The sequence below is a fragment of the Capricornis sumatraensis genome, chromosome 3, assembly GCF_032405125.1.
Source record: "Capricornis sumatraensis isolate serow.1 chromosome 3, serow.2, whole genome shotgun sequence".
Taxonomy (NCBI): Eukaryota; Metazoa; Chordata; class Mammalia; order Artiodactyla; family Bovidae; genus Capricornis; species Capricornis sumatraensis.
In genome coordinates this window covers 14,152,789-14,179,712 of record NC_091071.1, presented here as the reverse complement: position 1 = coordinate 14,179,712, position 26,924 = coordinate 14,152,789, and the positions used below count along the sequence as shown (strand labels likewise).

At 41.4% G+C, this 26,924-nt stretch overlaps 1 protein-coding gene, 1 long non-coding RNA gene, 1 other non-coding gene and 1 pseudogene across 3 annotated transcripts in view; 1 reads left to right on the top strand and 3 right to left on the bottom strand.

Moving 5' to 3' along the window:
- Positions 1-199: 199 nt before the first annotated feature.
- On the bottom strand, positions 200-5,774 carry LOC138076128 (uncharacterized). The gene is made up of 3 exons (XR_011144676.1): positions 5,726-5,774; positions 1,225-1,276; positions 200-682 (listed from the first exon to the last, which is right to left on the bottom strand). It is a non-coding gene; the product is annotated as an uncharacterized lncRNA (long non-coding RNA).
- CRCP (CGRP receptor component) overlaps positions 5,364-26,924 on the top strand; it is a 38,018-nt gene continuing 16,457 nt past the window's right edge. Inside the window, exons 1-4 of the mRNA XM_068968358.1 lie at positions 5,364-5,482; positions 16,563-16,599; positions 23,486-23,584; positions 24,885-24,979. Of these exons, the coding sequence (XP_068824459.1) occupies positions 5,475-5,482; positions 16,563-16,599; positions 23,486-23,584; positions 24,885-24,979 (239 nt within the window). The 5' untranslated portion in view covers positions 5,364-5,474. The remainder of the gene's footprint in view (positions 5,483-16,562; positions 16,600-23,485; positions 23,585-24,884; positions 24,980-26,924) is intronic.
- On the bottom strand, positions 7,924-8,458 carry LOC138075275 (large ribosomal subunit protein uL13m pseudogene; annotated as a pseudogene).
- LOC138077354 (U6 spliceosomal RNA) lies at positions 9,118-9,224 on the bottom strand. Its single transcript, XR_011144791.1, has one exon. It is a non-coding gene; the product is annotated as a U6 spliceosomal RNA (small nuclear RNA).

Sequence of the window (26,924 nt, the reverse complement as noted above, 5' to 3'; positions counted from 1 at the left end):
AGGGTGGTGCCTGGGCGACAATGCTCAAGGCTGCAGACTGTTCCGGGCCCTGGAGGGAGACCCGGGATAGGGATAGAGGTAAAGACTCTGAGCCGTGCCTGGCGGGCTCACAGGACAAGGAAGGTAAAAAGCCACGCCCAATTCTTCATTCATTCAACAAACTAGTACTCGGCACCTCCTATGTGGTCGGTACAGTTTATTAGACACTGAAGAAAAAGAAATGATGCTTGCCTCAAGAAGTTCATAACAAAGCATGGACAAGGTGTGCAGCGGGGCACAGAGGACAGCGCAGAGTGGGGCGTTTATCTTAGAGTATTCAGGAAAGATTTCCTTGACATGACTAATTATTCAGCAGAAATGATAGCCTGGGTTCTAGGGATTAGGGGGTCTCAAACTTCTGCTTTGGAAGTTCTACATTCTGGGGGAGAGAGATGTCCCCTGAGTTGGGTCTTGAAAGATGAGAGTTTGTTGTTCAGTCGCGAAGTCCGACTCTTCGGGACCGCATGGGCTGCAACACTCCAGACTGCAGCACTCCTCTGCCTCCACTGTCTCCCGGAGTTTCCTCAAATTCCTGTTCATTGAGTCCTTAGCTCAGCGAAAAGGGGAGGGGTTAGAACATTCCCTTTAGGGGATGGGCAGCCTGGGCAAAGATCGGGAGGCCAGAGGCCAGAAAGTGAAAGACCTGTTTGGAGAACAGGAAACCATTAGAGTGACTATAACAAAGGGTCCCCACTCCACTCCAGTGTTCTTGCCTGGAGAATCCCAGGGACGGGGGGAGCCTGGTGGGCTGTCGTCTATGGGGTTGCACAGAGTCGGACATGACTGAAATGACTTAGCAGCAGCAACAAAGGGTCAGGGGCTTGAGGATGGCGGTGGGGAGGAGAAGTGGGAAGTAGGTTGGGGCAAGTTTGTAAATGGCCTTGAAAGTCAACCGAGAAGGTTTGGACCAATAGCTGGAATACCTCGTGGGTTGAAGATTTTTAGCTCTCACTCAGGTGTGGGATTACTTGGAGTTCCTAGAATGCATAAAGCTGTTGCAAGGTTTCCTAAATGCTCTTCCCTATGCCTGGAAAACCGTTCCCTCCCTGTCTTGCTACTCCCTTTCATCCATCAATATTGGAGCCAGTGTTGGAAAGACTCCCCACTGAACCAGATGCCTAGCTCTGGGCTCCTGTATGATCCCAGAAAAAGAGGGAGACGGGGAGGGAAAAGAAACATTCTTACATCATCACATCTCCTGAGCATCTTCAGAAATCCAAAGCTCTGTGGCTCCTGCCTGAGGGAAGAAAAGGTTAAGGAAGAAATTTGGAGATAGCCTGAGGCATTTTCAGTATATAAATAGAACAACAAACAAAATGACAATGATAGCTAATACTTCTTGACTTCTATTTGTGTGACAGGCTCTATCTATGCTGAACATATTATATAGCGATTATGTACTTAGATCCTCACAACCACCCTCTGTGGTCAATGCTATAATTATTCCCATTCTGCTGATGAGACTACTGAGGCTGGGAGTCCCAAAACACCCAGCTAGGAAGTAGCAGAGCTGAGAATGACCTTCAGGAGTATGACCACAAAGCCAGTGTTCTGTTCAGGCAGCAAGAACATCCATCTGGGGAGCCTTGACCCCAGGCAAATCTGTGTTCATTTTCTTTGCCATCTTGGCGGTCCAGGACTGTTCAGACAATGAATCATACCCATTTTCAGCTGAGAGCTGAGTGCTGTATGGAATTTACCTTCCTTGGGAGACTGAAAACTTTGTCTGGTCTCTCTCCCCTGAAATGTCCACATTGGTTCAGCAAAAGGGTCTAGGAAGAATTTAGTGTAGAACAGGGAGAAATCCGCAATGTTGGCAGGAGACAGGTGAGGTTGGAGTTGACCAGATAAGAGTGAGAACCCTGGCTTGGACACTTCCTGACCACTCTGTGAGCTTCACTGTCCTGTGACTCGGGCTGATCATAGTGCTTAATTCTGAGAACTCCTGAGAGAAGTGAATGAGACCATCCTAACACCATGCCTGGTACATATCCTGAAGGAGATTTAGTGAGGATTCAATGAGTGTACAATTGTGAAAGGCTCAGATCAGCTCTCTGGAAGCTTGTAAGCATCAAGCAAATCTTAGTATTCTAGACTCTCCCTGGGTGACTTCACTTTAAAGGCTTCAATTTCTGCTTAAACCTTCAAAAGCTCTGTGATTTTCTTCTGAGCGCTAAACCTGAACGCTTTAATGTTCAACAGGATATTTCTCCTTGGAGGACATACATGAAGCTTTGCTCATGTTCTAGCTCTTTGTATATCCAGTACTTAATACCTCTGCCTAAAAAGTTAGCTGTTAAGGAAAAACAAAAACCTATTTTCTAGGATAATGTGCTCTGGGGGGGAATAACAGAGACTCCACAGGCAGCCTCAAGTTAGGAAAGTTGCAGGGAGGCTCTGAGTGGGGACAGGCCAGGCAGGAATTTCAGCTATGTGGGCTGGGTTACCTTTTCACGCAGGCTCCCCGTGGCAGCCTTGCCTTGGGGTTGGGCCTCTCTCCTGACTACTTGGCTGTCCCCATGGGATAGATTGGGTTGCTGCATATGGCCCGCAAAGTCTTAGGGGAGCATCTGTCAGAGAAACAAGTTTAGCCATCTTATCATGGGGCCCTCAGAGGCACTAACCTCTTCTGTGGCAGCCCATCCTTGAAGCCTTGGCCTTGTGTGTTCTTCCCTGCGCCCAGTTCAAACACCCCTGGCTTTGGTACGCCTCTCCACCTCATTAGTCATCCCCTCCTCTGTTCCATAGCGTCTAAATACAGGGGATTGTAGTTATTGATGTCCGAAGGTATGTATTATTCATATATGTATCATCACCACCCAGTGGGCCATCAGTACATGTTTGTTGAGTGAATAACACAACGGGGAATCTCCATATGAATTAGGCCATCTGGGTTTGGGTTGGTATTTTATTTACTTGTTGATTTTTAAAGTAAATTAATTGTTTTAAAAATACTTTTTAGGAAGTTCCCAGGTGGTCCAGTGGTTAGGACTTGGTGCTTTCACTGTTGTGGCCCTGGGTTCAATCTTCAGTCAGGGAGCTAAGATTCCGCAAGCCATGTGGCTTGGCCAAAAATATTTTTTTTCTATTTTATAGTTTTAAAATAACATGTAAAAAAAAATAAAATAAAATAACATGTTTATTGAAAAACATTTTAAAAATTGCAAATGTGTAAAGTTAAATGTTAAAAATTCCCCTCACTTCTCTTCCAATGTAGGTGTCACAGGCAAATACCAGTAAAAACCATTTTAACAACTTTATTGATATATAATCCAAATATCTTATAATTCACCTATTTAAAGTGTACATTTCATTGGTTTTTTAGTAAATTCACAGGAATGTGCAACCATTACCACAATCTAATTTTAGGACATTTCTGTATCTCTCCAAAGAAACTCAGTACCCATCAGCTTCCCATCACCACCTCTACCCCCTCCCAACCCTAAACAGCAGCTACTAATCCACTTCCTCTCTAAAGGTCTTTTTTTTTTTTTTGCCTATTCTTGGACATATCATATAAATGGAATCATATAATGTGTTGTCTTTTGTGTCTGGCTTCTTTCACTTAGCACATATTTGAGGGTCATCCATGCTGTAGCATGTATAAGTACTCCTTTTTATTGCTAAATAGTATTCCATTGTATTAATACTGCATGTTGCATTTATCCAGTCATTAATCACTATTAACAATTTAATACACTTCATGTCTTTGTTCAGATTTGCCTGGGTTTAAATCCCTACAGGCCTAGATGAGTGACTCTGGGTAAATTATCATCTCTCCAAGCTTGGCTCAGTTTCCTCAGTAGTAAAATTTGGATAACAAACTACCTAATAGAGTGTCATGACTGTGCTGTCACAGTAATTATTATTTGTTGAGCACTTAGTATGTGCTAGGCACTTTAGATATCTAACAGATCCATGATTTACATGTTAGGGAATTAGGGTTAGGAGAACTTAAGTAAACACCCGAAGTTAAATGGCCTCTAAGAAAGGGATGGAGGTAAACAGAATCACAGGCTGCCTGGAAAGCCTGCACTGTTAACTGTTAAAATCATGGAATAGTAAAGCACTTATCAAGAGCCTTGCAAAAAGAATGTTCAGTAAATGATAACTGCTATAGCTATAAAAAAAGTGGGAAAAAATTAGCAATTGACTCATTGTCTAAAGACACCAACCACAAAGTTCCCTGGTGGTCCAGTGGCTAAAACTCCATGTTCCCGGTACAGAGGGCTCTTGTTCCATCCTTAGTTTGGAAACTAGATCCCACATGTCGCAGCAAACACCCAGAGAAGCTGAATGAATCAATAAATAAAAATTTTAAAAGATAGCATCTTAAAAAAAAAGACACCTGTCATTCTCATTTTTGGCATATTTCCTTCCAGTCTTAAAGGAATATTTCAAACATACCAAAAATCCAGAAGATAATAGACACTGACAGTTCTGTTGATGTCTTTTTTTAATAACACAAAACTTAGTAGATTAGGTGGTTCTAGCGCCAATACTCTTCGTATTACCCCCTCCATGCTTATTTTTCCTTAAATTACTAGAGTCATACCACATCATTTTCCATCGTTTAAAAATCCTATCTTGAGCATTTCCCCAGCATATAAATTATGCTACATGATTTCTCCTGTTACATATATTATATTGTATGGGTGAAACAAGATTGATCAATTCCTCATTGCTGAGCATTTATGCTCTATCTCAGCAACATTATCATTACACATCGATCTTTCTTCAAGTGTCTGATAATTCCCTTTGGGGAAATTCCTAGAAAGGCCGAAAGGTCGGAGACTGCGCTTCTCGTTAAGGTTCTTTACACTTTCCTGCTAAGTAACTCCGATGAATGGGAAATGGAAGGAGGCTGAAGTTTTTGGTTCCCTCCCCCCGCCCCCACCTTTTAGAACGTTTTATTCAAGTATAACACACATACAGAAAAGTGCACCTACGCATTCAGCTCACTGGATTTTCAGAAACGGAACGGAACACACCGCGTACCCAGCACCCAGGTCCTGAAATAGAGCGTTTCCAGCAGCCCCGGGCCGCCTCGCCCCTCGCCATCGCTACTATCCGAGGGGTCTTTAACGCCGCAAATACTTGCTAATCCGATTATATCTTTGGAAACTTACTAAAGTAAGTTAATACTACTTCTATACAACCTAGACAACGAAAACGTGAGCTTAATGTTCTCGCAAACGCTTAACATTCTGATTCCGAGCCAGGCGAAGAGCATACGGGTTCAAACGGCCAGAGGGGCCCGCTCCGCTCGCCGCCCCGCGGGGTCCTCCAGGCTCCCGGCGTGCATCGCGGCGATCCCGGCGTGCATCGCGGCGCGCGGAGCCGGCTCCAGGGCGTTCGGCGCGGCGCCGGGAGCCGCAGCGTTCCGGCCCCGGAGCTCGGCGTGTGCTGGTGACCCGAGAGGAGGCGGAGGCGATATGGAAGTGTAAGTGGTTCGCGGGCGTGTAGCCGGCTTTGGGCCGACGCTCACAGCTCGGGACGTCTCGGCCCTGGGAGCCAGGAGACGTGGGCCTGGGGCGACCTCTCGTCGCGGCGCGCCGGGAGGAAGGGTCTCCCGCCCTGGCCCGCTGACCTTCGCGCCCACTCCCACCGCGTGCCCAGGTCGCGGGGCCGCGTGCCAGTTGGCCCAGCTGCCTTTAAGTGCCTGTTCCCTCCCTCATCCACTCACTTTTGTTGCAGGGGGTCACCGTCGGTAGCCAGGCTCAGTGTCGGAACCGGGACTGAGGTATAAAGCCCTGGGTCCGGCCTGGAGGTACCAGGAGGAAAGATGGGTAAATCCAGGGGTGGAGCTTTGTTTAGGGGCCGTGGGCTCCTGGGGAGGCCTTAGTCAGAACAAGTACTCTCCGAGTTTGATGGGAAGTTTGTGTGTTTAGTCCTCTGTGTGTGTGTGTGTGTGTGTGTGTGTGTGTGTCGAGGGTAAAAGCCATCCTAACAATTTTAACTCCACATAGCCTTTTCAGTGTCTGCTCATTGTTCCGCGTGCAAATGGAAGTTTTTGAGTCTATTGTGTAATGAATTTTTCCATGGTTGACAGTTTATTTTGTTGTTTAGTCACTCAGTCGTATCCGACTCTTTGCAGCGCCATGGACTGCAGCACGCCAGGTTTCCCTGCCCATCACCATCTCCCGGCGTTTGCTCAAACTCAGGTCCATTGAGTCGGTGATGCTATCCTACCACTTCGTCCTCTGTCGTCCCCTTCTCCTGCCAGTCTTTTTCAGTATTCAGATTTTTTCGAAAGAGTCGGCTCTTCACATCAGGTGGCCGAAGTATTGGAGCGTCAGCTTCAGCATCAGTCCTTCCAATGAATATTCAGGGTTGATTTCCTTTATGTTAACTTATAGACATCCCCATATTGTGTTTTCTTTGGCACTGATTAATACTTATATTTTCCTTTATGTTTTTGTTCCTTATGTTTAATGTCTACATGTACTAGTGTTTTTCAGGCTTAAAAAAAAGCACAGTGGGTATATGTAAGTGAAGGCTTTGTAAGACAATACCATACACTCTGATACTCTCTTCTCTTTTATTAAAATAGAATGTTAACCCACTAAATTGATTTTGCAATCCAGTAATGGGGTTTAATATGAAACTTGAAAAAACATGCACGTTTATTACTCTCAGTTCAGCTCAGTTCAGTTGCTCAGTTGTGTCCGACTCTTTACCACCCCATGAATCGCAGCACACCAGGCCTCCCTGTCCATCACCAACTCGGGAGTTCACTCAGATTCACGTGCATCGAGTCAGTGATGCCATCCAGCCATCTCATCCTCTGTCGTCCCCTTCTCCTCCTGCCCCCAGTCCCTCCCAGCATCAAAGTCTTTTCCAGTGAGTCAACTCTTTGCATGAGGTGGCAAAGGAATGGAGTTTCCGCTTTAGCATCATTCCTTCCAAAGAAATCCCAGGGCTGATCTCCTTCAGAATGGACTGGTTGGATCTCCTTGCAGTCCAAGGGACCCTCAAGAGTCTTCTCCAACACCACAGTTCAAAAGCATCAATTCTTCGGCGCTCAGCCTTCTTCACAGTCCAACTCTCACATCCATACATGACCACTGGAAAAACCATAGCCTTGACTAGATGCACCTTAGTCGGCAAAGTAATGTCTCTGCTTTTGAATATACTATCTAGGTTGGTCATAACTTTTCTTCCAAGGAGTAAGTGTCTTTTAATTTCATGGCTGCAGTCACCATCTGCAGTGATTTTGGAGCCAAAAAAATAAAGTCTGACACTGTTTCCACTGTTTCCCCATCTATTTCCCATGAAGTGATGGGACCGGATTACTCTAGTCCAACCCATTATCAGTTTTTCCCTCTTCACTAAGCATTTCCTGTCAGCATACAAACCTGTTTTTTTTTTTTTTTAAAGTAAGGGGCAGTTTTATTCTTATCATTTCCAACATTCAAATCACACTATACAATAAAACAATTCTATAAAATAACATTTTACTGCAATTTCCTAATGAAGGAATATATCTTCCAGAGCTTTCCCCACAAGCTTTTAGCCCCCAGAGCAGGTTTCCTGTCAGAAGGCAGCTATTGCTTCATCCTGCGAGAAGGCAATGGCAACCCACTCCAGTACTCTTGCCTGGAAAATCCCATGGACGCAGGAACCTGGTGGGCTGCAGGCCATGGGATCGCTAAGAGTTGGACAAGACTGAGCGACTTCACTTTCACTTTTCACTTTCATGCATTGGAGAAGGAAATGGCAACCAGGGTTCTTGCCTGGAGAATCCCAAGGATGGCAGAGCCTGGTAGGCTGCCGTCTGTGGGGTCGCAGAGTCGGACATGACTGCAGTGACTTAGCAGCAGTAGCAGCCCTGAGGAAGGAGTTTCAAGCACCACACCGTTATTTTCTGAAATTTTCTTCCTCCTACAGCCAATAATCCTCAGGTGGAGGCCAAACTCTTGGAAAAGCCTCTATTTCTTCTTGTGTGTACTCATCTAGACGTCTGGGCACTTTTTGTGGTTGAGGAAGCTCTTCTATTATTCTTAAGAATATCTTCTGGTATATCTTCATCTAGGAAAAGGTGCAACCTCTGCATCAGAGTTCTTCTGTGAAGGTTTTTTGGCAGCATGCCATAAATAGCTAGTTTTACAATTGCTACTGGATCCTTCCGGTGAAGCTGAGCAGCTGTTACTTGCTTAAATCTACCTAGGTAGCCAGTATGTGAGGAGTACACTTTTTGCTCCCACTTGTTTCCAAAAAAGGCAATGTGCCTTGTGTTTATGATGACAACATGATCCCCACAGTCACTCAGTTGATGGTACACAGGCTTATGCAATCCTTGAAGTCTAACTGATGCCAGGGCAGCAAGCTTGCCAGGGGGCTGCATCTTCCCATCTAGGAGATACCAAACTCCGGCAAAAGTGGCCCATTGCTGCAGCACCCTGGACAGACTTGCCATGCTCCCGAGGGGCAGCTCCGCGCTTCTACCCAAACCTGTTTTGATTTATCTGTCTTAAAAAAAGATCCCTTGTCTTATTAAACTCTGCCAATGGATGAAGGCAGTCCTGGTCCCCTCGCTGTGACTCGGTTGGGAGGCCAAGGCAGACATGGACAGGTGAAAAGGGCTGGATGGTGACCTGGAGTAATTTATGAGTGAGTGACACTGAGACTTCATTACACACACACACATTTTTAAAAATACTAAAAGTATGGCCAGACCCGGGGACAGGGGCAGTAATTCTCATACACTACTGATGATAATATAACTTAATTCAGTTCTTTTGAAGACTCACCTGTATCAAGAGCCATAAAAATGGCCATGGAGTGGTGGGACCAGATGCCATGATCTTAGTTTTTTGAATGTTGAGTTTTAAGTTAGCTTTTTCACTCGCCTCTTTCAGCTTCATAAAGAGGTGCTTCAGTTCTTTTTTATTATTATTATTATTTCCTGACAAAAATGTGGAATATCTAGGCCATTTTCCCAAGATTTGCTGAAATACTATTTAAAAAGTGACATATCCTTTAAAACCTATTACAAAGACTAACCAAACTTAACTTTATTTATTTTAATTAATTAATTTATTTATTTATTTTAATTTTAAAATCTTTAATTCTTACAAAAATATGGAATGCTTCATGAATTTGCGTGTCATCCTTGCGCAGGGGCCATGCTAATCTTCTCTGTATCGTTCCAATTTTAGTATATGTGCTGCCGAAGTGAGCACGGCGCTTCAGTTCTTACTCGCTTTCTGCCATAAAGGTTGTGTCTGCATATCTGAGTTTATTGATGTTTCTCCGAGCAATCTTGTTTCCAGCTTTTGCTTCATCCAGTCTGGCATTTCACAGGATGTACTCTGCATATATGTTAAATAAGCAGGGTGACAGTATACAGCCTCAATGTACTCATTCCCCTGTTTGGAACCAGTCTGTTGTTCCATGTCCAGTTCTAATGGTTGCTTCTTGGCCTGCATATAGGTTTCTCAGGAGGCAGGTAAGGTGGTCTGGTATTCCCATCTCTTAAAGAATTTTCCAGTTTATGATCCACACAAAGGCTTTAGCATAGTCAGTGAAGCAGAAGTAGATTTTTTTTTTTTAATTCTCTTGCTTTTCCTATGATCCAGCAGATGTTGGTAATTTGATCTTTTCTAAATCCAGCTTGAACATCTGGGAGTTCTGGGTTCATGTACCGATGAAGCCTAGCTTGGAGAATATTGAGCATTACTTTGCTAGCATGTAAAATGAGTGTAATTGTGCAGTAGTTTGAACATTCTTTGGCATAGCCCTTCTTTGGGATTGGAATGAAAACTGACCATTTCCAGTCCTGTGGCCACTGCTAAGTTTTCCAAATTAACACTTGGTATGCATATGAATCAGAGAAGGCAATGGCACCCCACTCCAGTACTCTTGCCTGGAACATCCCATGGACGGAGGAGCCTGGTAGGCTGCAGTCCATGGGGTCGCTAAGAGTCGGACATGACTGAGCCACTTCACTTTCACTTTTCACTTTCATGCATTGGAGAAGGAAATGGCAACCCACTCCAGTGTTCTTGCCTGGTGAATCCCAGGGACGGGCGAGCCTGGTGGGCTGCCGTCTATAGGGTCGCACAGAGTCGGACACGACTGAAGCGACTTAGCAGCAGCAGCAGCAGCAGCAGCAGCAGCAGCAGTAGCAGCATGCATGTGAATGAAGGTAAAAATTGCTGAGTAGAAAAAAATCCGTTGTCCGTCCCCACATCCTGTCTACCTGTGGCTCCTTTTCTGCTTCCTGTCACCAGAAAACTTCTTGAAGTGTCATTTACTCTTTATTTCTTGCCATCATTCTTTGAGTTTTCATCCTCACTGGTCTACAGACATAGGTCTTATGTAGATTTACCTATCTTGTCAAAGCCAGAAGTTGATATTCTGACCTCAGCTTTCTCTCCATCCCTTAGAAGTAATTGATACAGAAACTCCTGGCTTTATGACATGCTCTTCTGGATTACCTCCTGCCTCAAGGACTACTTCTCTGTCTTCTTTCCTGGAACCCTCTTCCTTGCTTGGCTTCTAAATGTTGAAGCATTTTAGGGCTCAGTCCTGGGACCCTTACTCTCCATACTCTCTCCCCTGGTTATTTTACCCATCTATATGAAAATGATTCCCTAGAATGTATTTCTAGCCCTTCTCTCTTAGCCATACACTTGCCTTGACCAGAAATTGAGCCCTGTTTCCTCACCGCTAAATCCAGTCCATCAGCCACCCCCGTCACCTCCAACTTCAGAATGAATTTTGAATGCAATAACTTTTCACTGTCCTTGCTGCTAATTTTGTTGTCAGTCTTCTCTGGTTCGAATTAAACAATAGCTTTTGGTTTTCACGCTTGCCTTGCCCCCTCCATTCTGTTTCCACACAGCAGCCAACGTGAATTAAAATATTAGATCAAATCACTCTCTGTGTAAAAATCCTTCCTTGCTTTTCTGTTGTGCTAAGAGGATATCTGCGTTTCTTAGTAGGACCACAAGACCCTGTTTAACCTCATGTATTCACCAGCGTGAGTCATATACCCTCCCCTGAACACACACACTTTCCACTGGTAGGCAAGTAATTAGGGTAACCCTCCAAGCCCTTTACTACTTCCGGGCCTTTGCACTGCTGTTCCTTCTTCCTGGTTTACTTTTCCTCCTGTTCTGTCCTTTTCTTACTGCTTTGACATCTCAGGTTGAGTATCCTTTTTCAGTGTTTCTCCTCTTTGGTAAATCTGAAGTCAGTGTTGCTTTTTGTCTCTCATAGAACCTTGGTTTATTTTCCCCTTAAATAATTACAAGTTGCAATAATAGATGTTTGTTTGTCTAGTGCTTTGTCTTCCTCGTGAGAGTGTAGGTACCATGAAGGCAGGGACCAGTGTGTGTTCACCTAGCGCTTAGCCCTGCACCTGGCACACAGTAGGCCTTTGACACATATGGTCGGCCTTCTGTATTTGTTTTGTATCTGTGGGTTTCACATCCACAGATACAGAGGGCTAACTGTACTTGTTGAGTGAAGTAATATAAATAGTACTTCATTAGTTTAAGAAGTTAAATTAATATAAATTAATGAGCTAGTTTCTTGATTGCTTAGCATATCAGTTTTCTGATTTTCCGAAGTGAAATTATTTCAGTCAAGAATTTTTTCTCCTGTAGTAACCTGCCCACTTCTTCCAAGAAGTCACTGATCAATCAAGAATTTTGTGGCTAGCAGTTTTGGGAAAATGTGGTTTTCTGAAGTAGGCGTGTGGTTTGGGAGTGGTAGGGCCCTGGAATGGGATGCTCTGGAAGCCTAACTTCAGATCTTGCCTGGTCTCCAGCATGAGGTGTGATCTCTGACAGTGTGGTCCTCAGGATCTTCAGGAGACCCCTGGGTTTCTGAGAGGGCAAATGTATTGTACCACTGCCAGGACCTACAGTGAGGAGGCATGGATGGAAGACTCCCGTGAGTTTTTACCACTTTTTTCCCCTAACTACCTAGTGTATGTGAATGATACGTATAATAGACACTAGAAGTTTTTTAAGGTTAAGACATATTTGAGCTTTATTGGGTTGAAAGGGAGAGTTTAAAAATGAAAACGTTTTCACCATCACATCAGATAAAAGGATACCAAATATTCATAGCAAGATTAAGTATTTGTGTACATAAGCTATTTCTTGTTTGACTGACTTTTTCTAATGCCTCTGGGTTATTTATATGCCTGGAAGACTGGAAGACTTTGTCTTCGTCCTTTTATTCTTGAAGTTAAGATACAGAGTTAGGGAAAATGGACTTTCTTCTGTATCATCTTTTTGAAAGAGTGTCAGAATTTTCTTCATCTTTCAACTGGAAATACTGAAGTGTAGAGACATTAGCTAAGAGGTCCTACAGCAGGTCAGTAACAGGGCTGGAAAGAGGATAATTTGTTTGCCGGCTCCCAAGTGCATGCTGCACTTTAACTTGTTCACTGACTTTGAAGGTTGCTCAGTTTTCTTGGAGCAGAGTTTAGTTTCTCCGAACAGGACTTGAATCAGTAACATAGATTAAACATAGGAGAATTTGAGCAATTCCATGTGTCATTGTGTTCGTAGGAGCTGACTGTGTGACACTCGCTAGGCACTGTTGGCTTGGACTTCTTCGTGCGTGTGTGCCTCTAAGGAAAGTCTGTCAATAGATCATTTCGTTCTGTTTATTCAGAGTTTGGTTTTCCAGAGTAGTTGTTTGTGTCCATTAAATTGATTCAGCAAGTTAAGCAGATTTTACAGGTTAAATTTCAAATAGCAAGTCAGCTAAGGAGCTTAAGTGACTGCCCTCTTGTAAATATAGATTCACACAGTCTTTAAAATTCACTTGGAATATTTGCGTTAAATATAAGTAATATCAGTACTATTCTAAGTCCTACAAGAGAGTATGAAGGAAAAAAAATTGGAAGAGAGTCCTTAATTACAAGTTACACTGATGTCTTTTTTTTTTTTTTTACTGATGTCTTTTTAAAAAAACCTGGAATTTTTTAGTTTTACATCTCATTTTTCTCAAGTTTTTACCTTGAGAAATGTTAAACCCATGTAGCAGTTGCACAAAGAGCATCACAAGTACCTGTATGTCCTTTACCTAGAGTCACCACGTAGGCATGCATGCATGTTCTCTGTACACACACACACACACACACACTCTCTCTCTCTCTCACTCTCACTCTCTGTCACACTCTCTCGCTCTCTACTGAACTATTTGAGAATTATGGCTGTGTCATGTTATCAGTCTTAAAAAGGCATTTTCCTATGTATCTGTAATACCATCATCATTCTTGGATTTAGTGCTTATATAACCACTATTAAAATGCAGTCTATATAAAAATTCCATCAGTTGTCTTAATAATGTTTTAGCTAGATTTAGGAAAAACGATATTAGGATCCAATCAAGAATCACACATTGCCTTTGTTGCCAGGGTTCTTTAACCTCCTTCACTCTAAGACAGTTTCCTAGCCTCTTTTTTTGACATTGGTATCAGGACAAATGATAGTGATATTTGAAGAATGTGGGCCAATGGATTTGAAGAAGGTTCCTCAGGTTGCATTTGTCTGATTATATCCTCTTAACTAGGTTTAAATTAACCATTTTTGGACTGGATTGCTATAAGGCATGTTTCCTTCTCAGTGAATCGCATCATCATTATTGGTGCTGTTGAGTTAGATGACTTGATTAAGATGTTTCTCAAATCTCACCATATCCTGTTCTCAGCAGCCTGCCAGTTAGTGGTGGTTACAGTAATTTCTTCAGAATAAAAACTGCATTTAAAAAAAATTTCCCAATACACACAATTCTTTTAGGACTTAGTAAAAACAGACACTATATTCATTGATTTTTTTTTTTTTTTTCCACACCAATTGGCATGTGAAACTTCCCTGATCAGGGATCAAACTTGTGCCTCCTACAGTGAAATTGCAGAGTTTTAACCATGGACCACCAGGGAAGCCCAATATTTTATTGAATGAAGGAATACCTAGAATTTTTTGCATTTACTCCATTAGTATTTAGCTGGGTTAAAAAAATATTAATATCTTCCTAATAAAATATCAGTGGATAAATCAGCTGTGCCCACCAGAGTACAAGATGCACTAAGACCCATTGTTCTCCTGGCCCCAAAACAAGTTCATGACAATATACCTGAAAGGGAGCGCCTATCCTTTGTATATTGACTCTAGAAAAGGCAGGAGATGTTCTCAGGATTCTCCCAGTTAACAGCATGGTTGGGCAGTGGGGCAGTACTTGAACAGCCAGGACAGATTTCCCAGGGCCTGGAATAGTCTACATGACCGAGGAGGGGCTGGGACTTGGAGATGAACTTGTCACCATGGTACCTGGGATGGATCCACTGGCCTTGAGAAAGAATAGCATTTGTAATTCTTCACCACCCTGTTCCAGGAAGGGCTGTTTTGGTACCCCTGAATGTTATGGCACACAGGGAGTTGTAATTCAATTTCAAGCAAAAGGCTCTTGGGCTGACTTCCTGATTAAGTAGTCAAGGATGACATGTGGCTTGATTTGTCATTTCCAATTTTAAATGAACCATGTCATGGCCCCTAATTATGCATTGTCCTTCCTGTGTCAGGTTCCTTTTAAATATATTCTTGGTGACCTAAATGCCATTGTCATTTGCGCAAAGCCTCGGTTGATGAAATCCTGGCTCTCTGTTGAATGACTGGTAACCTTTGGTAAGCCTTGTGCTGATTTGATTACTGTGCTGACAGCACTGTGTGATGACCTGAGGTCTTGGCTGAATGCTGTGTCAACCTCTTGCTTGTTTTGCTTTATTTATCGACTGGGGAAACCGCCCATGTTTTTGAAATTTTGTGTCCTCGTTTTCACCTTACAGCCCCTCTCTAGTTTAAGAACAGACGGTAATCTTTGTTGCACATTATGTCAAATACAGACTCCTTGGTGAATTGATTCTGTATTACTGATTTCCATCCAGTTTTATTTTTTACAATCCCATAGTTATTGTCCCCTTCAGTTAGTTTTTTCTTTTTTACTGTGTGCCCTTGAGCACGGTTTTCAATCTTTGCACCTGTTTCATCATCTATAAGGAAGGAATCATAATAGCTCCTACGTCACAGGCTTTTTAGTGAGAATTAAAGTGAGATGATGTCTTACAGCTTTCCTTTAGGGCGATCCTAGTAAACCACAGACTGTTACACTTTTAAAATTTGTTGTTTTCCCTTCATCCTCAGAACAGCTTTTTGAAGTAGGAAGAAGTGGTGGTGGTAGCACGGGAAGAAGTGATAACAGATGGTATTTATTGAGTACTTACTGTGTTCCAGGTACTTTACATGTTTCAGCTCAATCCTATAAAAATCTTATGAGGTTGGTACTATAATTGCCATGTTATAGATGAGGAAGTGTAAGCATAGAAGAGTTCAATAACTTGCCCAAATTCACATATCTGATGGAGGATGGAGCTGGATTTGGAATCCAGGCTACACTTTTGAGTACTAGTTTATCCTCATTTTTTGTTTTATATGGGGACGCTTAGGAGGGTGGTAGTTAACTCATTAAAACTCAGGTAAGTGGCAGAGCTGGGACATGAACCCAGATTTGTCTGATTTCAAAACTATGTTTTTTGGAAATTGAAGTAGAGTTGATTTACAGTGTTTCAGGTATACAGCAAAGTGATTCAGCTATACATACATATATATTCTCTTTCAGATTCTTTTCCATTATAGATTATTATAAGATATTGAATATAGTTCCCTCTGCTATACAGTAGGTCAAAACTGAATTCTTAATTGTTACTAATAAAACTGCATTCTTATTATAGACTGTTAAGAACAGTATGTGCTTTTGATGCGATACTGTAGAATGGATCAGTGGTCATTTAATGCAGGTCACACTGCTGTGCTCCTTCATACATGAAAGTGACATTTTGCCTTGATTGACTGTTGCACAGGGGTCAGGGTGTTGACCACTGCTCTAAACGTGAGCTCTGCCTGTTGAGTCGACAATGAAGATAAACACCTTGGGAATTTTGTGCCTTTCTGGCAGGATTCCTGACGTTGCTGGGATTTGCAGGAGTGATGTTAGTGTTAGGGGTCTGATTTCTGGTGATCCAGCAGGAAAATTTAGCTGCCCAAAATGTTGATAGCTGGTAGAAGGTGCAGGTGCTGGAGAGAGGGCATGGCTGTGGGATGAGGGGGCACTCTGTTTCTCCAGCTAATTCTAGCACTCTCTGTTTATTGCCTCCCCCTACTCCTGTGGTTTGGCCCACGGATTCTTCCTACTACTAACTTCCTCTAGATGTCTGACTTCTCTTTAACTTCTGCCTACTTGGACCATGGATAAGTAGAGTATCTTAGTAACCTACCTGATGATGGATTTGTGATATACCTCAGTTTTAAAGAGGAGAATTTGCTCTGAATTTGTGCATCGCCAGCTAAACCAGTGAGATTTAGGACATTTCTCAATTTGGGGTTGTAGTCCCCAAGTTTCTGAACTGGACTACTGAATCTTAACAGAGGGATTATTTTATATATTTCATTCCCACATAGGGATAGGAACCCAGACTAATGACAGTTTACTTTGTTTTGCAGGAAGGATGCCAATGCTGCGCTGCTCAGTAACTATGAGGTAAATCGCTTTGGCCTGTTGTGTTTTCCTCTCTGATTGTTTGTCCTCTGCTTCTGAAGGCTGCTGATTTAGTTTTGGTTAGAAATGACTGAATTCATTTGGATTTGCCATTTAAAATAAGAGAGATGGCACCATCTGGTGGACTTTGGAATACTCTTGGCTTGGTAAATCACACACAGTAATTCAGGAAAGCTGAGAAGGCTTTAGTTCATGTAGGCAACCATCTCCAAATGCCAGAGATTTTAGATCTTCATTTGGGATGCCTTCATAGGATGGAAGCATCTATTTTGGAACTGTTTCTGTTTGTAAAAATTTTCTGTTAAAAAAATGTATGCCTTTTCCAAATTAACACTCTTTAGCTGTAACATGCTTTTATAAGTTATTATTTTGATCCTCATACTGGTCTCATAGGTATTAACACCTTCATTTTGGAAGTGAGAGTTTAGTTGACTCACCATTATGAGTAATTAGTAGGAATGAACAGATTTGGAATTTGGGGGCTGGAGGGTCGGGTTGCTGGGGAAAGAAAGGAAGGAAGGAAAAAGGTTGGTGAGAGGGGAGATAGACCATTATTTCTGCTTACTTTTTATTATACCTGGGTGTTGTTTGGTAATAGCAAAACCATCTGATCTTTTCTTATGTCAGGGTCTAAACTCAGGAAGACTTAGAGGAGATTTAAGTCTTCATTGTGTGATATATGTAGAAGGTAGTAGAATTAACACAGGGGGCCATATTCTTTCCTTCCTAAAGGTTCATCTTAAATGGGTTCTAGTCATAACAGGAACGAGACGGTCAAGCCATTGGCCTTTAGAAATCTCCTTGTCCAGTTAGGCCTCTGGACAAGGTGTTTAGTGTTTTATCCATTTGTGAACGTTGCATTAATGGGGTCTCAAGCCACTATTTCTGAAAGGACCTACAGCCAGAGGACGGTTGCATTGTATCTAGTCATCACTATGTCTGTGATACTATGTTTCTTACAATTTTCTGGTGTAATCTCCAAAATAGGAGAGAGATTTCCTCTCCTGACCCTTCTTAGCACTAATAAACTTGTGTTTCTTCCTTGTGGGGAAAGTTTACTTCTAAAGTTCTATAGCATTTCCACCCCTCCCCGCCTTTTTTTGGTAAACCACTTTTATCTCTTGCCTCGTAATTTTTCTTTTCCAGAAATAAAATAGATTTTCATACTGGAGAAGAAGCAAGATCTTTGTTTTAAAAAAATTGTTTTCAGAGAAATTTTTTTAATTCAGGTACAATCAAATATGTTGTGTTAATTTCAGGCATATGACATAATGATTTGATATTTGTGTATATTGCAAGATGATTTCCACAATAAGTAATAAATTAACATCATAGTTATATAATTATTTTTTCTTGTGATGAGAGCTTTTAAAGATTTACTCTCAGCAACTTTCAAATATGCAGTACACTATTAACTAGAGTTGCCATGCTGTACATGATATCCCCGTGTTCGTTTATTTTATAATTGGAAGTTTGTGACTTCTGACCACTTTCATCTGTTTTGTCACCCTCCCTGCTGTCTCTCGCATCCATCTATTCTTTATGAGCTTGGTTTTTGGTTTTGTGTTCTTGTTTTTAAGATTCCACGTGTAAGTAAGATCATAGAGTATTTATCTTTCTCTGCCTTATTTTACTTAGCATAATGCCCTCAAATTCCATTCAAGTTGCAGTTGGCAGGATTCCATTTTTTATGCCTGAATAATATTCCTCTTTGTGCATGTATGTGTGTGTATGTGTGCGTATAAATATATATATATATATATATACATGCACACGTGCACACACACATGCCACATTTTCTTTATCCATTCATCTGTAAATGGACACTTTAGGTTATTTCCTTACCTTGGGTATTATAAATAATGCTTCATATATCCTTTCAAATTAGTGTTTTTGTTTTCTTTGGATAGTTATCCAGAAGTGGAATTACTGAATCATATGGTAGTTCTGTTTTTAATTTTTTGATAATCCTTCACTGTTTTCTGTAGTGGCTGCACTGGTTAACAGTCCCAGCCATTGTATGCAGTGGCTTCCTTTTCTTCATATCCTCACCAATACTTATTTCTTGACTTTTTGATAATAGCCATTGTAACAGGTGTGAGGTGATAATCTCATTGTGGTTTTGATTTGCATTTCCCTGATGATCAGTGATATTGAACATCTTTTTGTGTACTTGTTGGCCATCTGTATGTATTCTTCGGTAAAATGCCCAGTTTTAAATTGGATTATTTGTTTTTTTGCTTTTGAGTTGTAGGAATGTACATATTTGGGATATTAACCCCTTATCAGCTACATAAGTTGCAGAAATTTTCTCCCATTCAGTAGACTGCATTTTGTTGATGATTTCCTTTGCTGCACAGCAGCTTTTTAGTTTGATGTAGTCCCACTTATTTATAGTTGCCTTTGTTGCCATTGCTTTTGGTGTTGAATCCAAAAATTCATTGCCAAGACCAGTGTCAAGGCGCTTGCTGCCTGTGTTTTCTTCTGGGAGTTTTATGGTTTCAGATCATCCATCAAGTTTTTAATCCATTTTGAGTTAATTTTTGTGTATGGTTTATGTAGTGATCCAGTTCCATTCTTTTCCATATGGCTGTCCAGTTTTCCCAACACCGTTTATTGAGACTATCCTTTCCCTGTTGTATATTCTTGGCTCTTTTTTCATAAATTAATTAACTGTATATATGTGGATTTATATCTGGACTCTATTCTGTTCCATTGATCTCTGCATCTCTTTTAGGACAATACTATACTGTTTTGATTACTATAGCTTTGTAATATAGTTTGAAATTGGGGAGTGTGATGCCTCTAGCTTTGTTGTTCTTTTTCAGGATGACTTTGACTATCCTGGGTCTTTTGTTCGGTTCAGTTCAGTCACTCAGTCGTGTCCGACTCTTTGCGACCCCATGAATCGCAGCATGCCAGGCCTCCCTGTCCATCACCAACTCCCGGAGTTCTCTCAGACTCACGTCCATCGAGTCAGTGATGCCATCCAGCCATCTCATCCTGGGTCGTCCCCTTCTCCTCCTGCCCCCAATCCCTCCCAGCATCAGAGTCTTTCCCAGTGAGTCAACTCTTGGCATGAGGTGGCCAAAGTACTGGAGTTTCAGCTTCAGCATCATTCCTTCCAAAGAAATCCCAGGGCTGATCTCCTTCAGAATGGACTGGTTGGATCTCCTTGCAGTCCAAGGGGCTCTCAAGAGTCTTCTCCAACACCACAGTTCAAAAGCATCAATTCTTCAGCGCTCAGCCTTCTTCACAGTCCAACTCTCACACCCGTACATGACCACAGGAAAAACCATAGCCTTGACTAGACGGACCTTAGTCGGCAAAGTAATGTCTCTGCTTTTGAATATGCCATCTAGGTTGGTCATAACTTTTCTTCCAAGGAGTAAGTGTCTTTTAATTTCATGGCTGCAGTCGCCATCTGCAGTGATTTTGGAGCCCAAAAAAATAAAGTCTGACGCTGTTTCCACTGTTTCCCCATCTATTTCCCATGAAGTGATGGGACCAGATGCCATGATCTTCGTTTTCTGAATGTTGAGCTTTAAGCCAACTTTTTCACTCTCCTCTTTCATTTTCATCAAGAGGCTTTTTAGCTCCTCTTCACTTTCTGCCATAAGGGTGGTATCATCTGCATATCTGAGGTTATTGATATTTCTCCCGGCAATCTTGATTCCAGCTTGTGTTTCTTCCAGTCCAGCGTTTCTCATGATGTACTCTGCATATAAGTTAAATAAGCAGGGTGACAATATACAGCCTTGACTTACTCCTTTTCCTATTTGGAACCAGTCTGTTGTTCCATGTCCAGTTCTAACTGTTGCTTCCTGACCTGCATACAGGTTTCTCAAGAGGCAGGTCAGGTGGTCTGGTATTCCCATCTCTTGAAGAATTTTCCACAGTTTATTGTGATCCACACAGTCAAAGGCTTTGGCATAGTCAATAAAGCAGAAATAGATGTTTTTCTGGAACTCTCTTGCTTTTTCCATGATCCAGCGGATGTTGGCAATTTGATCTCTGGTTCCTCTGCCTTTTCTAAACCCAGCTTGAACATCAGGGAGTTCACAGTTCACGTATTGCTGAAGCCTGGCTTGGAGAATTTTGAGCATTACTTTACTAGCATGTGAGATGAGTGCAATCGTGCAGTAGTTTGAGCATTCTTTTGCATTGCCTTTCTTTGGGATTGGAATGAAAACTGACCTTTTCCAGTCCTGTGGCCACTGCTGAGTTTTCCAAATTTGCTGGCATTTTGAGTGCAGCACTTTCACAGCATCATCTTTCAGGATTTGAAACAGCTCAGCTGGAATTCCATCACCTTCACTAGCTTTGTTCGTAGTGATGCTTTCTAAGGCCCACTTGACTTCACTTCTTAAGATGTCTGGCTCTAGATTAGTGATCGCATCATCATGATTATCTGGGTCGTGAAGATCTTTTTTGTACAGTTCTTCTGTGTATTCTTGCCACCTCTTCTTAATATCGTCTGCTTCTGTTAGGTCCAGACCATTTCTGTCCTTTATCGAGCCCATCTTTGCATGAAATGTACCCTTGGTATCTCTAATTTTCTTGAAGACATTTCTAGTCTTTCCCGTTCTGTTGATTTCCTCTATTTCTTTGCATTGATCGCTGAAGAAGGCTTTCTTATCTCTTCTTGCTATTCTTTGGAACTCTGCATTCAGATGCTTATATTTTTCCTTTTCTCCTTTGCTTTTTGCCTCTCTTCTTTTCACAGCTATTTGTAAGGCCTCCCCAGACAGCCATTTTGCTTTTTTGCATTTCTTTTCCATGGGGATGATCTTGATCCTTGTCTCCTGTACAGTGTCACAAACCTCATTCCATAGTTCATCAGGCACTCTGTCTATCAGATCTAGGCCCTTAAATCTATTTTTCACTTTCACTGTATAATCATAAGGGATTTGATTTATGTCATACCTGAATGGCCTAGTGGTTTTCCCCACTTTCTTCAATTTAAGTCTGAATTTGATAATAAGGAGTTCATGATCTGAGTCACAGTCAGCTCCTGGTCTTGTTTTTGTTGACTGTATAGAGCTTCTCCATCTTTGGCTGCAAAGAATATAATCAATCTGATTTCGGTGTTGACCATCTGGTGATATCCATGTGTAGAGTCTTCTCTTGTGTTGTTGGAAGAGGGTGTTTGCTATGACCAGTGCATTTTCTTTGCAAAACTCTATCTGTCTTTGCCCTGCTTCATTCTGCATTCCAAGGCCAAATTTACCTGTTAGTCCAGGTGTTTCTTGACTTCCTACTTTTGCATTCCAGTCCCCTATAATGAAAAGGACATCTTCTTTGGGTGTTAGTTCAAAAAGGTCTTGTAGGTCTTCATAGAACCGTTCAACTTCAGCTTCTTCAGCGTTACTGGTTGGGGCATAGACTTGGATAACTGTGGTATTGAATAGTTTGCCTTGGAGACGAACAGAGATCATTCTGTCGTTTTTGAGATTGCATCCAAGTACTGCATTTCGGACTCTTTTGTTGACCATGATGGCTACTCCATTTCTTCTGAGGGATTCCTGCCCTCAGTAGTAAGATATAATGGTCATCTGAGTTAAATTCACCCATTCCAGTCCATTTTAGTTCACTGATCCTAGAATGTCGACATTCACCCTTGCCATCTCTTGTTTGACCACTTCCAATTTGCCTGGATTCATGGACTTGACATTCCAGGTTCCTGTGCAATATTGCTCTTTACAGCATCGGACCTTGCTTCTATCACCAGTCACATCCACAACTGGGTATTGTTTTTGCTTTGGCTCCATCCCTTCATTCTTTCTGGAGTTATTTCTCCACTGATCTCTAGTAGCATATGGGGTACCTACTGACCTGGGGAGTTCCTCTTTTGGTATCCTATCATTTTGCCTTTTCATACTGTTCATGGGGTTCTCAAGGCAAGAATACTGAAGTGGTTTGCCATTCCCTTCTCCAGTGGACCACGCTCTGTCTTTTGTGGTCCATACAAGTTTTAGGGTTGTTCTATCTGTGAAATTGCAATTGGAATTTTGATAGGAATTACACTGAATCTGGTTTGCTTTGGGTAGTACAAACACGTTAACAATATTCTTCCAATCCTTGAGCATTTACTTGTGTCTTGACTTTTTCTTTCATCAATGTCTTATAGTTTCCACTGGACAGGTCTTTTGCCTTATTGGTTAAATTTTTTCCAAGGTCTTTTTTGTTGCAATTATAATGATTAGAATTGTGTTTTCTTTTAAATTATAGAAACACAGCAGATTTCTGTATGTTGGCATTATATCTTGCAACTTTACTGAATTCGTTTCTTAGTTCTAACAGTTTTTTTGTGGCGTCTTTAGGAGTTTCTGTAAATAAAACCATGTAATGTGCAAATAGTGACAGTTTTACTTCTTTACATCCCTTTGGATGTCTTTTTATTTCTTATCTTGACTGATTGCCATGTCTAGGTCTTCCAGTACTAAGTTGAATAAAAGAGGCAAGAGTGGGCATCCTTGTCTTATTCCTGATCTTAGAGGAGAAGCTTTTAGCTTTGCACTGTTGTGTACAATGTTAGCTCTGGGCTTGTCATGTATGGCCTTTACTGTGTTGAAGTACATTCCCACTATACCCACTTTGTTTAGAGTTTTATGGTTTATATTGATAGGAAACACTTGAAATAGTTTATGTAAACCAGTGAATTTATACTGTTTGACTTAGATAAAAGAGTCTTTAAAAGTCTTTAAAAAGTCAAATGCTTTCCGGATTCATTTGCTCTAATGCAAGAGTTTGGGGGAGGGTTTATGAGAAGAAAGAGATGTTCTATTTATCTTTCAAGATCATTGACCTTGGAATAGATACATTTTTCAAATTTATTTATGAAAATTTTTTGTATATCTCTTCCTAGGTGTTCCAGTTACTAACTGATTTGAAAGAGCAGCGTAAAGAAAGTGGAAAGAATAAACACAGTTCTGGGCAACAGAACTTGAATACTATCACATATGAAGTAAGTCTAGGTTTCCAGAGGGTCTATCCAAACTACTGTTGAAAGGGGTTGGTTTATCTTGCTGCTGACTGGACACCGAATCATGACTATCCATTATCTGATTTGAGTAGTTTTACTGTAACTCAGTTTTTATTCTGTTTAAAGAAGTGGAAAGAGTTTGGGCAATTGCAAGTGTTGGCCAACTGCAAAATTTAGAGGAGGGAATAATCAAAACCCTGCCTCACTTCTAATACCAATTGCAAGTCAGAGCGCCCCAAGAGAACCCTCAGATTCAATAATTCACTGAAAGTACTCATAGAACTTGCTGAAAGCCATTATATTCACAATTACAGGTTATCACAAGGAAAAAAATACAGATTAAAATTGGCCTAGGGATGAAGCAGTTGGGGCAGGTGCCAGGAGAAATATCATAGGCAGAGCTTCCATTGTTCTCTAATGTGGAGTTAGAACATGCTTCTCTCGAAGTCAGTGTGTGTTAATACACTCAGAACATTTTCAACCAAGGAAGCTCCACCAAGTTTTGGTGTCTAGTTTTTATTGGGACTCCATTACCTAGGCATGATTGAATGATTGATTGTCTGTGTAGTTCATGTCAGCCTCCAGGTCGGTTGATACTGCATGACCCAAAGCCCCTGCTCTCAGTCTTATTAAGACTATCTGATAGGACGTCAGGCTCCCAGACAAACATAACTCCTATTAGGTGTAACGCTCCAAGCGTATGAAGACTACCTCCTGGAAGCAGAGGGCAAAGGCCAGATCATCTGTTTTGGCAAAGACAAAGTCTTTATTACAGTATAAGTGATACTTTTTTATGGTAGAAAACTTAGAAAGTACCAAAATGTATAAAGAAAGTTATTAAAAGTAATTTATAATCTTAATATCTAGTTGATAGTTTGTTGCATTCTCTCCCATTCTATGCTTTGTTCTTAAAAAAGAGCATTTAAACTGTTATATGTTTGATTTTGTATCTGTCATTGTAATTTATTTTTTCTTGTTATTTATTTGCTTTCAGTTTTCATTTTGTCTTACGAAGATTTGGATTTAACTATCTTTTAATTTATCTTTTCAAAGACATTAAAAACTTGCCTTAAGTCATCATAATCTCTTTTAAGGAAAATAAGGGATTTAACACTTTTGTCACCATTCCTTCCCATCTGATTTTGTTCATTTAATTATGTGTTTAGAATCCTAGAATCATTTATCAGTCATGTTCTTTTACTTTATATAGTTCATCTCTTTAACGTCTGTGGTTCATTCAGAGCTCTTTGTCTTATGCTTGCTTTTTCCTTTTTTTCCGTAGACATTAAAATACATATCAAAAACACCATGCAGGCACCAGAGTCCTGAGATTGTGAGAGAATTTCTGACAGCAATGAAAAGCCACAAGTTGACCAAGTAAGTAAAAATAATCTTAAGTGGGAAAAGACTGACACATAATGAAAATGATAGCTTGCAAAAGTCATCCTTTGCAACGGTGTATTTATATTTAGTTGGGTTTTGAATTATAATCAATACGCTTTTACATTAGGATCCTAGGATTGCATATGAGACAACTGAGACTTACACCCTGGGATCTTTTTAGAGCCAGAAATAGAACACAGTGGTCTTTTTAATCTCAAAAAATCTCCCCCAAATCTGTCCCTTAACCTCTTCTCAACATTTAGACTAAATTGGTTGAAAAATGAAAAATGGGATTTACAAATTACGAGCTTTTGATCAAGTTGGTGAATTAAGTCATTTGACATCTGTGTTTGTGGGGCAAAAGTGGCTTGATAAGATTCTGTCTGCTCTTCTTGTGCCCAAGTGACTTTCTTGATGACTTTCCTGAATAGGTTAATTTTGTAGAAATTAAAAGCATCATTAAGAATTAGAGCAAGAGTTTCCATGAGAAAAAACTAGCCCTGGTCTTTTAGAATTAGGAGAAGGCAATGGCACCCCAGTCTAGTACTCTTGCCTGGAAAATCCCATGGACGGAGGAGCCTGGTGGGCTGCAGTCCATGGGGTCGCTAAGGGTTGGACACCATTGAGCGACTTCACTTTCACTTTTCACTTTTATGCATTGGAGAAGGAAATGGCAACCCACTCCAGTGTTCTTGCCTGGAGAATCCCAGGGATTGGGGAGCCTGGTGGGCTGCCGTCTCTGGGGTCGCACAGAGTCGGACACAACTGAAGCGACTTAGCAGCAGCAGTCTTTTAGAATTAATAACACAGCTGATAAATCCCAAAAAGGCATTTGTCATTCATTCAGAAGAATCAGAAATTTTCTTTTGGAGGAAACATTGGGTATTGTTTCAGGCACACAGCTGATGCGTTGTCAGGAAACGAGTGCCCTTCTCCCTTGCTTCTCTTCTCTATGAAGACAAATTTTTTCAAATGTGTGCCTGTATGTATTTATGTATGTTTATGTATAGTTTTACTTTTGTGATAAGCGTAACATAAAATGTACCATTTCAACCACTTTTAAGTCTAAAGTTCATTTATATTTAGTATTCACAGTGTTGTACAGCCAACATCCAGAACTTTTTAATCTTGTAAAACAAACTATACCAATTAAACAACTCCCCATTTCCTACTTAACCTAGCCCCTGACACCACCATTCTGTTTGTATGAATATGACTACTCTTGGAGAAGGCAATGGCACCCCACTCCAGTACTCTTGCCTGGAAAATCCCATGGATGGAGGAGCCTGGAAGGACACGACTGAGCAACTTCACTTTCACTTTCATGCATTGGAGAAGGAAATGGCAACCCACTCCAGTGTTCTTGCCTGGAGAATCCCAGGGACGGGGGAGCCTAGTGGGCTGCTGTCTCTGGGATCGCACAGAGTCAGACATGACTGAAGCGACTTAGCAGTAGCAGCAGCAATACCTCATATAAATAGAATCATACAGTATATGTCTTTTTACAAAATCTGAATATTTTTTTAATATTGTGGTATTTTTATTTTAACCAGTTTTTGAAAAACATTTGTTTGTTTATTTTTGGCCATGTGGGGTCTTTGTTGCTGTGCACAGGCTTTTTAGAGTTGCAGTGAGCGGGGCCTGCTTTCTAGTTGTGGGGTGTGGGCTTCTCATTGCGGTGGCTTCTCTTGTTGCTCTAGGTGCATGGGCTCAGTAATCGTGGCACACGTGCTTAGTTGCCCTGAGACATGTGGGATCTTTCTGCTCCATGGATCAAACCCATGTCCTCTGCATCGGCAGGTGGATTCTTAACCACTGGACCACCAGGGAAGCCCTATTTTTAACCATTTGTAAGTGTGCAGTTTAGTGGCATTAGATAGAGTCAGTTGTACAATCATCTCTGCCATCCATCCAAAGGATAGTTTTTCATCATGCAAAA